This window comes from Neovison vison, chromosome 8, assembly GCF_020171115.1.
Source record: "Neovison vison isolate M4711 chromosome 8, ASM_NN_V1, whole genome shotgun sequence".
Classification (NCBI taxonomy): domain Eukaryota; kingdom Metazoa; phylum Chordata; class Mammalia; order Carnivora; family Mustelidae; genus Neogale; species Neogale vison.
In genome coordinates, this window is record NC_058098.1 from 83,447,006 (window position 1) to 83,463,419 (window position 16,414).

The following is a 16,414-nucleotide window of genomic DNA, read 5'->3' on the forward strand; positions in this document are numbered from 1 at the left end:
TGTAAACCAAGTAACAATGGGTTTAATTATTTACTAAGTCCTGAAAAGAAAACAATCCTTGACCTACAATCCTATGTACAGGGAAAATATCCTTCAAAATAGAAGGTAAGATGAACTCTTTTCTCCAACAAAAGCTTGAGAAAATACATCACTGAAAGACGTGAAATACATACATTCTTAAAAGAAGTTCCTTAGAAAGAGGGGGAAAAAAAAGAGAGAAAAAACAAATGGAAATTTTGATCTCTACATGGCAATGAAGAATGCCAAAATGATAAATACATGGTAGAAGAGAGAAAAGATGAGATGAAACTAATAAAGAATAATCATATAATTTGCTAAACATTCTACTTAAAATGCAGGAACCATGGTCTGAATTTTAAAAGATTCAATAATTTTTTAAAAATAACAATGTCCTCAAAGATATCTGAACCATGAAAACAGGCGCACTGAGAGAACAAAGAGATGTTAGATACTAAAAGCATGACAGAGAAAACTCAAAAGAAAAAAAGCAAAATAAAGGTGAAAACATCTTTTAAAGCCAAAGAAATGTTTAAAGCCAAAGAAATGAAACATGAGAAAAATAAGTAAATTTGGAACAGTCCAAGAGATAAAACATGTAGATAATGAAAGAAATTATTAAACAGCAGACAAGAAATCAATAAACTAATTCAAGAAAATATCCTCAAACTTAAAGATACAAGTTGCCAAACTAAGAGGTGCCAACCTATATAGTAAGGTACCCATCACAATTGTTGAAAACAGGCCAAATACTCAGAACGGGTATTGCAAAATTTCAGCGCATTAGGAACAAGAAGACTGTTCTCCCCTTTCCTTAATCTATCAAATTTCGGCTTATCTGTTTCACATAGCAACTAAATAACGTATTTTTAGGAATATATATACCCAAGGTAAAGGTATAAAGAACACGCACATACACACAAACCACACACACAAAAACGATTAACTAAAAAATCAAGATAGTGTTAGAGGGAAGAGGAAAAGAGGATATTAAAGAGGAATACACAAGTAGCTTCTAAAAATGTTCTAGTTCTTAATTAGGATGGTATGTACATGGACAGTTTTCATTTTATTATTTCTCACTTCATATTCTCGTCTCTGTGTATAATATATTTCAACATAAGATACCTTTTGACCAGAAAATTCCATAACTAGGTATTTAGCCAACACGTATTAGATGATGTATGTGTGGGGATAGTCTCTGTGCACTGCTCGTAAATAGCAAACAAATGCCCATTAATAGAGGATAAGTAAAACACATCATGGTACCACGTTATAGAATATATATTTAAAAAGAATAAAGCAACTTCCTATACACACTATAAATGGAATGTTACCATTTATGTTTGTTTTTTTTCCCAATTTATTTATTTTCAGAAAAACAGTATTCATTATTTTTTCACCACACCCAGTGCTCCATGCAAGCTGTGCCCTCTATAATACCCACCACCTGGTACCCCAACCTCCCACACCCCCGCCACTTCAAACCCCTCAGATTGTTTTTCAGAGTCCATAGTCTCTCATGGTTCATCTCCCCTTCCAAGTTACCCAAAGCACATACCCTCCCCAATGTCCATAACCCTACCCCCCTTCTCCCAACCCCCCTCCCCCCACCATTTATGTTTTAGGTACATGAATAATTCTTACATTACTTCTTTGTATCTCTTGACGGATATGTAAGAAACCAACAACAACATATATATTAGGAAAAGGGAAACAGGTGGTTTAGAGATGGGGTAGGGAAACTTTTCAACATCTATTCTATTGTACCAAGAATATTTATTAATTATTCAAGAAAAAATACTTAAGATGTGATACTTTAAAAGATGCAAAAGAATTATCATTGCACATAGGCAAATTAAAAATCCTAAAAAGCAGCTTTTAAACTTTAAGATTTTTTTTTTCTAAATATACATACAGCCTGTTACATTTTACTTAAAATTTAAAGGTCTGAAATTTTAACAGCTTTCATGGTTGTTCCTCTGATTAGCTCACACTTTATGTGCTATGGAAAGACACTAAAAATGCTCTAGTGGTTACAGTAATGGAGGTATCAAATATGCTTTTTGGAGCTATATGAAAAATTTCTTAATGTGATACTCTTTTGAAGGGAAGGGGAGATACCACAAATGGGATTTTTTTTTTAAGATTTTATTTATTTATTTGACTGGCAGAGATCTCAAGTAGGTGGAGAGGCACGCAGAGAGAGAGAGAGAGAGGAGGAAGCAAGTTCCCCGCTGAGCAAAGATCCCAATGTGGGGCTCGATCCCAGGACCCTAGGATCATGATCTGAGCCTAAGGCAGAGGCTTTAACCCACTGAGCCACCCAGGCGCCCCCCACAGGTAGGATTTAAGGGTGCATTATTTTCATATGCTCTGGGGAATAAAAGAAAATATACCAAAATGACCAAAAAATTTTATTGGGTAAAACTGGGTACTTAAGTAGTACATGGAAAATAAGACTTGTAATTCCCAAACTGCTTATCAAATAACCTCAAAAGTAAATTTTTTTTTGAGAAAAATGAGAAAAAAAAATTGCAAATAACATCTGTAGGAACTCTTAACTCTTCTCTGTGAATCAATAGCACCCTACCAAAAGGAGGGGAGCCATGAATATGCCTGATACTCTTAAAAGAAGCAAAGGTTCTAAGTTGATATATAATAGAATCTAGTAATTATGAAAATTTAAAAAGTTGGGACTTACCAGGAAACTCTCCCTTTCGACTGCTTTGACCAAACTCCTGAAGCTGAGCTTGTTGATTTATTTGTTCTTTCTGTAAATTTTCATACCAATGAGTTACTTCAGCCCTAAGATCTGCTACCTGGTCACTAGGATACATTTCAATAGTCATCTGAAATATGAGATGCAACCAATTTAAAAATATAACAAGAACAGATATTTGAACTGGGTAATGTTATCAATTTGAAAACTAAAATTATATAACTACCTTGTCAGGAAGTCCAGCTGGTTGGCATACAACCCTTAGCGGCAGGGACTGTTTGTCACTCAGTGCTTTCAAATGACTACTAATACCAGTGCCTTCAATTTGCCACTGTCTGAGATGATACGCAAACCTAAAACACAGAAAAACCACACACAGGAAGAATATAATTTTAAACCACCTTAATTTTACAGAGTTTTTAACATCTTACAAAAGGAAAAAGCCCACAAAAGTTTCTAGCACATTCCAATTTACTCTACAGCATTAAGCTTAGATTCATCATACTGTATCAACTTAAATGCGTAAATACAGCTAAGAGTTCCTTAAAATATAGTTTACAAGAAAAATTATCGAGGAAAAAAATTTCCCATTAAGAACATTATTTAAAAAAAAAGGGGGGGGGGGAGAGTGGGAAGTAGTGAAGCAGGAGAATTCAAACGAACTAATCCAGGAAGTGAAATGTAAGTTCTCATTCCTACATTCACAGGAGAAAAAAAGGTTATTAGGAACATTTTTCAGAGACAGAAACGTATCCTAGTACATATATGCCTACAGAATTTGAGAGCTGATTCCATGACTGCTAAAATTATAAAATAAACCACAAAGACTAATCTTAAGGGAGAAAAGCATCTAGCAAGGTCACTCACTAAATACTGTCAGTTTTCTAACTGATTTTCAGTTGTTTGAAGACAGGATCCAGGATACCTGAATTTCCTTAAGAAAATTATCAATGTCAAAAACTAATCAGCAATTCTAGAAGGATGAAAAGTAAGGAAATAAATGGACTTGATATCCTAGAAGCAATCCAATGCCCAGCTTTCACAGTAGAGCAAACGAGTAATCCTAATCTTTTAAGACCAGATAATTCTTAGTTGTGGGCAGGAGCATGCAGGCGAAACAGTCTTGTGCAAAGTAGGATGTTCAGAGCATCCTTGGTCACTATCTACTATATTCCAATAGTACCCCCTTTTCCCTTAAGCTGTGGTAATTAAAAGTGTCTCCACAAATTACCTAATGCCCCCTGGCCAACAAAATCACTCTGACTGAGAACTACTCTTTAAATTATAACCTTTCATCTTTAAAAAAAGTTTTAAAAGACAGTTTTATTTACTCTCTTAATATAAGAAACACACTAACACAATAAGTACTTTATATTTTCATTCTATACATGTTAGGCAATTTTAAATTAGAATTAAGCACATTAAGCACTTGAAATTGTACAGTGATACCACATAAAGGTGTGCATGAAGATTACTGACATTTTAAACTAGCCCTTAGTGCTCTGAATATTCAATTCTATTTTCTAGTTTCTCTACCTGCCACCAAAAAAATAAATACTTATATAAGTTACTTAACAGAGTAAAAATACTTATATAAGTTACTTTACAGAGTAAAACATGAACAAGTATAAAAGATTTCTAGCCAAGGATATTACACAATCATTTCCCATGAGTTAGAAAAAAAACTGTACATCTGAGAAGGGATTTTTTAACTGAAATTCATTCAACTTATAAACAGTACCACTGAACATAGGAAACTTAATTTATTTTTAAAGACTTTTAAAATAAAAACATATTTTAGAAACACAAGTAACACTGTGTGAGAACTAAGGGTTTAAGCCAACAGGCCCTTTCCGGTTTGTTGTTTGTAGACTCTGAAGCAAAAAAGAAAATTTTGGAAAAATTTATATCATCTCATTAACAGTAACTATCTCTAAGAGGAAGAGATGATAGATTATGATGACTTTCATTTTTTGCAGTATACCCTTAATATCTGAATTTTACAAAGAGTATTTATTTTTATTAATTTGAATAAGACACATCACCACATTTGTTTTTTTGTTTTTTTACTTTTTAGGGTGGTAAAGTAATGAGGCAGTGTGATGTCTGTTCCCAAAACTCTAGAGCTCCCTTACACATTCTTTAAAAACACAAGATATTATTTAAGTATAATTCCCACAAGTTGCAATCATAATCAAAATAAAGAATTTTGCACTGCCTAAATATATTAAAATCATGAAGTCATGGTATTTATAAGGAATGTGTAGAACATCTTTTTATTATTATTTCCTGTTAATTTAAATAGAATCTCAAAAATATCGATTATATGACTCATCAAACTAAGCTCTGAAGTTGAAAGATTAATTTTAACAATTTTTGCCAACACAGTTCGTTGTATTTTTACATTTAGTCATGATTTTTAACAAACAGAATTTCTTAATTAAAACTATCTACTCACCTTTCATTTCAGTCGATATATTCATAAATGTTAATTTGCTTTATTTCTGTATTACACAGGGTATGTCTAAATTAATTATACAGATATTCATTAACACAGAATTTTTTGATCATGTTTCCATGGTAAATGGAAATTCAAAATTAAAATACTGTCTCCTAGTCCAGGAAGAAAAAAAAACAGCAAATGAAACAAATGACTCAACTTGATTCAACTATGAGAGATTATCTGATGTTCTTGGTGAGGATTTTAGTGATACTTTTTTTGGTAGTGGTGTTCTGCCTTTCAGTTGTAATACTTTCTTCGAGTTGGAATTCTGTCTAGAGAGTCTTACTCATGCATATCTTCTCAGCACTTTTTAAGAATTCTTAAAGTTCCACAATATTTACTGGGAACCTATGTTGCCTTCTTGGCAAAATGATACTATTATGAATAAAAGTACTTCTATTACTAACCCTTCACTTGTGATAAGTTAAGCTTTCTACCTGCGCCAACAAAACCTTTACTTTAGGAATACTTTTGTACATGTCAGCAATGGGAGGAAAAAAAAAACAAAAACAAAACAACGCCTGAAATTCACTGTAATAATGTAGTATAAAACAATTACCTTCTCCTAAAAGCTTCCAGATGTGTCTTCAGCATAAGGAGTCCTCTTTCTATAACAGTGAGACTTGAGTGTGATTCCTGTTCGAGACTGCTAGAAGCTATCATGAGACTCTCCATACACTTACTAATAAATTCTTGCTCCTTCTCCAAACCCGTTTTACCTGAAAATCAGATGTTTAGACAGTGTATCAATCTTTATTGTTTGGCTAAGTTAAAAAAAAAATAATAAATTGTAGCTAAATGAAAAACCTCACATAAGAAATTATCAGACAGTATTTTAAATCACTCACCATTAATATAATAGGAGTTAATATACTGGATAGCTGCTCGACTGACATCACCAGATTGTGCTCTTAAAGCAATGCCCCAAAATTGGTCCATACCACAAAGCTAAGAAAGAAAATATGACATCTATAAATCTTATTTTCAGTAATATAAACAATTAGAAGACTGAAGTAGTTTCAAGTTTCAAAGCCATACAATATCAAAGACTTTTAATATCCTATAAAGCATTTAAAAGGCAATTCCTATTAAAATTAAATAACAAAATGATAAAAGCCTTGAAAATTTCAACTACTGTAATACACCTGTACTGGTTCTAAAAAAAAATTTATAAAGCAGCTAACTGTGTGTGTGTGCGTGTGCGCATATGTGTAATGTTTAACCAAAAGCTGTAACTACATAGTAGGAAAAACTCAAAACCCCAAAACGCACTACAAGTGATAAAAAACAACATACACATAATTATTAGCAGAAAAAAGCTTCAATGCTTTCATCCAAATTACTCTGATAAAAACCCTCTGCTTTCAGATATTCACAGAAAAAAATTTAAATATGCTAACCCAAGTTGTTACTTAAATTTAAGATGTTAACTATGCTATGACAAAGAGAATGTGTTCACAGAAAACTACAGAAAAAATGGAGTTGAAGTTCTCAAAAGTTGGGCAGGCTGAAGCAAGGTATTCTTCTAATAGGTAAACCTCTGAGTTCGTATCATCCAGTTAAAAAGCAGTATTACATCAAAATTAGAGTAGGAATACTTCTGAGGTAAAACAGATCTGTCTGAAATTACCTTGAAATTTATAAAAAAGACAACAATATTAAAAAAAAACAAAACACTATTCAAACAAGGAAAAAAGGTAGGAAGATACTATGAAAGCATTCTAAATCCAATTAAAATTATTCTTTAGGGCGCCTGGGTGGCTCAGTGGGTTAAGCCGCTGCCTTCGGCTCAGGTCATGATCTCAGGGTCCTGGGATCGAGTCCCGCATCGGGCTCTCTGCTCAGCAGGGAGCCTGCTTCCCTCTCTCTCTCTCTGCCTGCCTCTCTGCCTACTTGTGATTTCTCTCTGTCAAATAAATAAATAAAATCTTAAAAAAAAAAAAATATTCTTTACTACATAGTCTAAAACCAGTTTTCCCTATCTTTCTCTCTATAAACAACTCCAACTTCTAAAGAAAATTAATGAAAAATGTGAGAAGATACTATCTAAATCAAAGCTAACATTAATAAACTGTCATGTCCAACTTGTCATGTCCAGACTTTCAAATAACAGTCTGTGCCGGGTGAGTCTAATAAATAATGCCTTCAAAGAAAACCCAGCAGCCACCCATTGAGGCAAATGGAATAGTAAGCAAGAAATAACACTAGCAATTTGTGAGTCTTCAATTAATGAATGGACATGGCTCAAGGTCAGAGATGATTTAAGGTAGATTCTATTCTAGGAACTCTGCTGCTGTCCAAGAGCAAGTTAAAGCTTGGTCACACAAATGCCATAGGAATCAGATTTTAGACAAATCAACCTCCTAGTGGACAAAACTATTTGACTGTATTAGCTAGGAGCTTTTACAGTACTTTTAAGAACATTCATGTGGCCTCTTCTGCATCAAAGAATGTGTAGTAAGTTTTCGTTACATACAACCAAGGTTACATTTGGTAACCAAAACAAAAAAAAAGTCCCAAATTTCCTTTGTATAACTTTTAAAATCAAAACACAAAGCTTTTTAAAACCTAAGAATAACAGTCTTCATAATTAATAAATTCAGTTGTTGGCAGACTAAATAATTCAGTAATCTAATCTGAAGAATAAAAGAAAAATCCCATAAGCTGACCTAATAAAATGTCAAGTCTGAATCCATACCTCAGAGTTTGAACCGCCATCATAGGCACTGGTCGCCAATCGAGCCAAGTTACAGAGATGCTGAAACAGGTTTAAGCCAGTCATGCTAATTGTTTCAGGTTTTAGCTGGGGCATCTTAAAAAAAAAATTTTTTTAACTAGTTAAGTGTGATAATTAATAGATTTTACTTTATCAAATTTAGATTAACAAATTTAACAAACGTAATTTTATTGTAACCCACTGCAAAAGAAAATGTTATCAGCTCAATATTTCAGTGATGGTTTTAAAATAAAAATAGATAATAATTTAATGAAAATTTTATTTAGGTCATAATTGAAACCTAGTATCTGTTTCAATTTTCAATATATACATAGATAAATCAGAGGATATAAATAAAAAGTTTTATCATTTATTGTATATCTAATCTCATACACATTTAAAAGATGTGTAGCTGTATGTACAGTTTGTGTCTAAGTTAGGGCTTGAAATTGAGATCCTTGAGGGTTTATCTGTAGCTTTGTAGTAGATCTATTAAATGATTTAGTATATATGTACCAAAACTCATTCATATATATTTAATTCTACCACAGAGATAATATTGGTTTGCAAAGACTGTATATAATCTCAAAAATAAGTATAAAATAAAAAGTCTATTGCTTTAATATTGTCAAGTTTCAAAATCCAAATGGAAAATTATTACCTGAACCAATTGGGGCATCTGATAAAGAACAAAAACTGGATAGAAAAATATCTTTAATAACAAGACATGATGGTGCTTCCTAAAAAGGACTTTTTGGAATCCAATCAGGAGACTGGTTTATTTCTGCCATAGAACTGGCTAAAACCACAGCCATCTAACTAAGAGTCAAAGAACATAGCTCTCACTCATATTCATATCAATATAAACACTGCAGAGGAAAAAAATCAAAGTAAAACCTATAGGACAAAATTATATAAAGACTACTAAAAATAGTACATTTGTCTATTTTACAAATCTATGTCAAAAGAGGAAAAAACTAACAAAGAGTTTTTATTTCAAGAGATAAAAAGAAAATACAGGAAAACAACAGGAATGGTAAAACTGTCAAGAAATAAAATTACCTTCTCCAGGAAAAGATGTTTGTAGGTTTCCATTCCCATAGCATGTTGATCTTTACTTCGAACTTGATTTAAAAACCAATGGAGTGCATCATCATAACACTCAGCATCTTCTACTAAACAATGCCATAAAATGTCGACTTGCTCTAAACTTAACCCTAGATAAAAATTACAAATTTTGAATCACGATACATACAATGTTTTGGTCTTAATTCAATATACTAGAAGTGCCAATATATGCAGAAATATAAAGGAAGTATTTTATAAAAATTGTGTTATAAGAGATTTCACATAATTTATGCTTTCAAAATGCAAAATGTACTTATACATAATCCATATATAAATCATCTAAAAATACACAACTTATATAGTATCCTACAAGAGCCATTTGGTCTGGAAAATCACTCTCATTAAAATAAGGACATACACTGGATTACAATAAAAATGATTAATAGGATAGGCTAATCCCAAAAGTTGAGAAGTCAGTTCTAAGGTTTAATTAAGGGTTAACGGAATACATGCACATCATGTTTAAAGACCATTCTATGCACACTGAAGAAAAACAATAAATGCTAATAAGCATTATTTTTGGAAACTACTGCAGGGGGAAGGATCTGTATGATGAATAAAGCAAAAAGTAACTGACTGCCTAAAAGAGAAAACAGCAACACATCAGGATATTCAATTAGCTGGGAAGCCAATATAATGAGATGAAATCTGTATAGTACTTTGACCAAAGTATTAAATGATTCCAAAGTCTGGCAGAAAAAAGGCAAAAGAACTGTTCAGAACTAAGGGAAGGCAATACAGGCAATCACAAATCTGATTATGGATAAAGAAGAAAATCCAAAAAGGGCAGAATAAAAGCATCATAGGAATTTTTTTTAAGTGTATCATTAAAGGGCTCCAAAGCATAGGTTGTTTCCCAGAATCAGAAAGGGATAGGAAAATACGATACAATCATAAGAAACCTGGGAAAGGTAGGAGAGATCCAGAATAGAAAAAAAACACCTCAGAAAATATTTACGTAGTAGCAGTATCAATCTACAGAATTTGATCACAAAATAAGTACCCTATCAATTTCTCATATAACCATACAAGTTGAAGAATTTATACCCCTGGGAGCCAATATTAAGAAAAAGAAAGAAAGAATGAATGAATGAACCAGAAACAATCTTTACAGCATATTCTAATTTAAATACATTCGATAATTAAGAAAAGAGAGAAGAAAATTAAGAGCTGTAAAAACAAAACACAACAAGAAAAAAACAGTATCCAGGTTAATTACAGTAAACTATATGATAAAATGAGTATATTCATAAATGACTGAACCACCAATCCACATTTAATATAACTTTGGAGTAACTATATTATACGTAACGAGAATTGTGCCAAGAAGAAAAGAACAACTATGATGTGGGAGAAGTGAAGTTCTCAGTTTGGTTTTTCTCTGAACAGTAGTTATTATATGCCTATACAATAAGAATCTATACTGTGCTCCCTGGAATGGGAACAGAAAAATTATTCATTATTCAAAATATTTGAATTCAAAAATATTCATTATTATTTGATACATGAATATTAAAAATATTCATTACTCAAAATAATGAAAAATTATTCATTATTCAAATACTGGGAAGAGTGGTTAATAGTTTCCAATGAGAATCTTAATTAAAGAAACATGAACCTTCATAGTCGTGTGGAATTATTTATACTGACAATACCTGTCTTAGATTGACTTCTCCATGTGTAAGACTGGTTTTATGTATTTTAAATTATTTATTTCTTGTATATTATCAGTGATAATGGGGTGATAAAAGACCTAATAACATGAAACAGAAGTTTCCTATCAAAAACCAGTGTCTCATTTTTAAATCTTTTGGTATCACTTTAGTGGCATTTGTTACAAAGAGCTTAACTTGAAGAAATTAAACAGGCGAATGAGTAAATGGTGTATCTCAACCACAGACATGGACTTAAAAGAGCCGTGATGACACCTCTCAGGCTAGCAAGACACTTATAAGTCTGACTATATCAAACATAGCTAAAGAAAGAGAATGTCCTAAAACAAAGTTTGTTGACAAGGACACACAGAAAAAGTGTGGAGTGAAAAATAACAACATGTGTCCTGCAAGAGAAAAGCAGCTCTCGCCAAAAGGAAATCAAGCTTCCTCCTCTCAAAGATACCTAGAGTGTGGGTTTAGATATGGTCCACACCCTCAATATACCAGACCAGTTTTTTTAAAGTTAATTATTAATGAAACTGAACTTTAGATTAATGTAAATAAAACCAGGGATTCTAAATATCTCTATCACCTGTGAAGCCACGCAATTTTGGGTTGAGACTAAGACTAGCCCTAACAATAATAAGTAGACAGAGGCTGTTTCCAAATGGAGTGACAGAAGAATTCTGTAACTAAAAGAAATAAAAAATACAGTCACCCCTAAACATGGTATCTTCTACCCCAAATATTTTGTTCTTGAAATGAGCTTTTTATCCACTGAGAAACTTGGCATTTTCAGAGACTGAAGCAGAAATATGTCAGGGTCACGCTCATACTGCCATACATACTGAGGACATTCGGCATTGAAAATATGAATTAAATATTAAATAGTCACTACAGAAATCTAAAGGCATGAGCACATTTAACTGGACTCTTCTAAGAGTCAATACAGACCTAAAAACTGATTAAAAGACTGATTAAAAGACTGATTAAAAAGCTTACTGAAATGATCAGGTGATCCCAGAGTTGAAAACACACAAGTCAAGAACTGAAGTCGAACTTGAACTTCGGCACTATGGCTGTACCTATATTTAAAAAGTCATTAAAATAATTAACTGAAAGAGCCTACTTCTTAATTATTTTTAAAGATTTAATGGTCCTAATCTTAAATTATACCAAAGTAAAATTCTACTTTAGTATCATAATTATTAAATATTTTAATTACAATTGATCATCGAACAACATGGGGTTTAGGGGTGACAAACCCCGTGCAGGTGAGAATCTGTGCAGAACTTTTGACTCTCCCAAAACTTAGATACTAATAGCTTACTAATGACCAGAAGCCTAACTGATAACATACACAGTTGATCATGATGTATTTTGTATACATATTATAGACTATATTTTTACAATTAAAGTATGCTAGAAAAAAGAAAATGTCACTGTGAAAATTGTAAAAGAAAATACACTTATAGTACTGTACTGTATTTATCAAAAAAAGTCCACATGCAAGTGGACCTATGCAGTTAAAACCCGTGTTGTTCAAGGGCCAACTGTATATAACTTTGGTTATACAAGAAAAAGGAAAACATACTTTTAAATTAGATGAGAAAATACGTAAGAACTCAACAGTGGAACAAAAGAAACATGTCATTTGGAACTTATGCAATATGCACATAGGTTAGAATAAATAAACTGCACTTCTATCCAAAAAAGCATGTTTCATTATCACTGTCCCATCAGTGATAATACTATATTCCATAAACAAGAAATGCTAGTGAAATATCATTCCATACATCTAGTTCACAAACAATACAGCTAATACAAAACTGGCATTTTTAAATGTTACTTCAGATCTAATTAATGATAATTCATGTGCACAAAATCAATGGTAAGAGTTGGAGACTTATTAAGTAGGTGATTTCACAAAGTTCTCGGGGAATTCAATTTGTAAGCAGGTCCAAAGGAACAGCATTTTAAGAATCAAGTGTTGGTCTCTCAGGGAGGAAGGGTAGGAGATGCATCTGAAAGAGCTATATAGGGTCCAGACTGTGGCCAGCCTGAAATGTCAAACAGAGGAATTTGGCATTATTCTGGATGAAAAAGGAGATCACTAAAGGGTGTTGAGGGGAGAGGAGACTCATGATCAGGTCTGCATTTTAGGATTCCTTTAACAACCCTGCGAACTGCATACTGATCTTGTCTCTGAGAGTACAACAATCTAATTCCCACAAGCACCTGAACACCCAATCAATTTAACTTAATCAATCATGAGCTCTATGTTACAAACCAAAGGCTAGTTGTGGATGAACTGCACAAATTACACTGCCAACAAAAGGCAGCAGCCAATCTGAGCCCTGATCTATACCCAGGTTGCAGAGAGTCAAAGAGCCTCAATTCAATTTCCTGTATCTTCAAGTAAATATGAAATCTGAAAAGCTTCCTAAAATTAGCTGGTTTCAAAAATCATACTAGATTTGCTGTTCAAGTTTAAAGTTAAGGTTTTATAAAAATTAAATATGCTGGATATACCTTTTCTGCTCCTTACTGTCTCGTATTGGCAAAGAAAAGAAGAACTTTCACTTCATTATTGTCACAGGACCTTTTGTGAATGTCGAAGTATGTGTGGCAAGATGGCTGGGGGCACAGAGGAATGAGTAGAGTAAGCAACTCACAGACTAAAATGCCATCCAGGTAAAATTCAAGACCAGCTCTTAACAGCTTCTTACCCTTTTACTAAAAAGGACCAATTCTGTAGAAGAAGCCTTGGCGTACAGGTTCAAATTCAAGTTCTATCATCCATCAGTTCTTATCAGGTACTTATTTTGTGATTTTAAGTAAGCTACTATTCTTCTCTGAGCCTGGAGGACTTGGTCACAGACATAAGGGGAGAATGAAATCTTGTCCTATACAAAGCACTTTTATTTCCTGCATACTTCCCTCCTGCACTTGAAACTCAGACTAACAGACCCATAACCCCAGAAGGCATGGACTCAGTCCCTTTGTCATCTCTTCTTTGGTTTCCACAGCAGAGCCACTGGCTCCACACTTCAAAGGACTCCTCTGCTCTGTCAGGGTCTCAGTGACTGCTGAAATCACTAGCCAGGAAATTTCTTGAAATGCAAAACAAAGATAACATCAATAATGGCAAATTCTCATGGATTTGTCCATGGCTTCTGACATTACAGGAAATGTAAGACAAAAATAATCTCCCTACAGGCATGAAATTTCAGTGGCAAATTATGTCTTTAAAAAAAAAAAAAATTCTGTTTGTAGACTCTATGTTGACACAGTGGGATTTTCTCTAGATGCCACTGGAATCAAGAAATATGTAACATGTCTGTTTGGGAAATAAAGTGTTATCTCTCACACCTCAAGAATCTTTTTGTCCTAGGTGAAAATCTGAGAACTTTGTCCACTAAAATCCCCATGGAACAAATGCAAAATAATGGGCCACAAACTCAAGACATCAGTATACTTTAACAAAGGGTAGCAAATGCACAACTCTGTTTTATAGCCTGAACAAACAAGGCAGTTAAGAGGACAGATACCTCTCTGTTGTAAAGTTTCATTCTCTGTAAGATGCCAGGCAACAAGACTGGAGGACTGAAAGGATACTATGTACCCTAAGAGAATTTCAAACTCACCTCCAAAGAGCACCACTCCACTATTTATTTTTCGCCAGAGAAACAACCCTTGTATGAGGCTCCACCTCTAATTCCACTAACAATGTCAGCAAATTCCCTGTAACTAATGCTGTGAACAATCAAGACTCAGACCTGTTTATTTTTTTTGGCATTTAATGTCATACTTTCTCGGAAGATTCTTTCTGCGGATGATTCATCTAAGTCTTGTCTTCCATGCCCCTTTCTTAAGTCTCCCATCCTTGCTCATTAACCCCCAAGCTTGGAGTGGTGGTGAGAGCTCTTTGTAACTTAGGGTTTACTTCTAGGGACAAGTAGCTTGAATTTCATCTCCTAAAAATGCTCAAGATGTAGGTCCTGTGGTTGTATTTCTGCTTCTTGCCAATCTTGTGGTTTTTACTGATATATAGAGATGCTCAGGTTCAGGAAACCATGATTATCTTCAACCTCTGCTTCAAGAAGAATTAAAAGGAAGATACACACTACTACAAAGAACACTTAGAATTTTAATAGGATTTAAAGAAATGCATCTTGTGTAGAGATAACTATGTAAACAAAGCTACAGAATAAATTTAAGGTAATAATTGAGAAATAATTTAATAGGCTTGTAAGATAGGAGGTCCTAAAAAGGCTGCTTGAGCTTTCATCTTAGAGGGCCCAAAATACTACACTGAAGAAATGGAATTTACTTTTTACACAGTGAAGAAATCTAAATGGGGGTAATGGGCAACTTTGTTGTCTGTTTTGTACCACAGTTTGTTATTAGCCAGGTAACTTGTAGATTGTTTGTAGACAATCTATGTGCCAGGTGCAACTTACTAAATTATTTCATTTAATTCTTTAGAAAACTCACGATATAAATAATTAGAGTTTATTAGGGAGGTAACTAATCAAAATAAGGTCAAAACAATACATTCATAATCTAAATCCAGGTCCATATGATTTGCAAGCCCAAGTGCTTTCCTCCAATTCTATATTACAACTCCTAATACAGTAAGGATAAGAAATTAATGAGCATGGCAGAGAATGAGTCAAGAAGAGTGATACAGAGGTTGGGTAACAGAACTGCAACAGCTTCGGTGAGAATGTCAACTTGTGAAAAAACACGGAACATATTTTAGCATTAAGATAACTAGAGACTGATGACAGTATAATGTAGAACTCAAGAATATTAGAGAAAGTAGACTGCTCCACTATTTATAAAACGTGTGACCTTGGGCAAGTTATTTATCGTCTCATAGTTTAAACATTCTCATTTTTAAAATGAAACTGCCTAACTCAAATGAGTTGTACATCTTGAGGTTAATACTTAAGTTAAATGGTATCTGGCATATGATAAGCATCAGTAAACATTGGTATTTTTATCATCATTCATGTTTGGAAATGACAGAAAAAAAAAAAAAAAAGCCCAAAAGCCTCAAAATTTTAGGTGACTGAGAGGATGATGGGATTCTGAAGGACAGAGTAAAATCTGGAGATAAAACTGATTTGTGGAGAAAAATATTCATTTTTGGAAGAAAGTATACCTTAAAGGTCTGTAACTTTTCTGAACACTTAGTGTGCTCAGTATTCATCTATGTAGAAGTCGTCTACAAGATTATTTTCTCAATAAGTACTAAGGCTAGCTGATACACAGTAAGCTGGTTTTTCCCAACCTGGCCCATCAGTCCCACCAACTGACTAAAAAACAGAAACCTGAATTTTACATATTTCCCTCTAGACAGCAATTTTCCCTATAAGAAGTGCTGAACACAGCTATACCACTGATTTATTTCTAACAATTCTTAACTAAAGTCACTAAATGATGAAATACTTCAAAATTTCAGAATCAATGTCTTAACAGAGTAAAACAGGATACTGATGATTTCTAAAAAAAAAAAAAAATCTTGATTCCTAAAAACAGTGACTTTGAACAGAACTCAACAGTGAAAGTTAACCAACTCCCAAAAGTTACATAACCTACATTTCCTTAAGGTTAAAAATTATAAAAATAACTTTATAAAATTCTCCAACTTAAAAGAGCATTTC

The 16,414-nt window shown here is 33.3% G+C and overlaps 1 protein-coding gene across 6 annotated transcripts in view; it reads right to left on the reverse strand.

The window, feature by feature from the left end:
- Positions 1-16,414, reverse strand: part of USP34 (ubiquitin specific peptidase 34) — a 250,840-nt gene that overhangs the window by 101,964 nt on the left and 132,462 nt on the right. For all 6 annotated transcript variants that reach the window (XM_044264036.1, XM_044264038.1, XM_044264037.1 and 3 more), the window contains 7 exons: positions 11,745-11,827; positions 9,022-9,176; positions 7,942-8,055; positions 6,092-6,191; positions 5,803-5,962; positions 2,967-3,093; positions 2,723-2,870 (listed from right to left, as the gene is read on the reverse strand). In XM_044264036.1, coding sequence (XP_044119971.1) covers positions 2,723-2,870; positions 2,967-3,093; positions 5,803-5,962; positions 6,092-6,191; positions 7,942-8,055; positions 9,022-9,176; positions 11,745-11,827 — 887 coding nt within the window. The remainder of the gene's footprint in view (positions 1-2,722; positions 2,871-2,966; positions 3,094-5,802; positions 5,963-6,091; positions 6,192-7,941; positions 8,056-9,021; positions 9,177-11,744; positions 11,828-16,414) is intronic.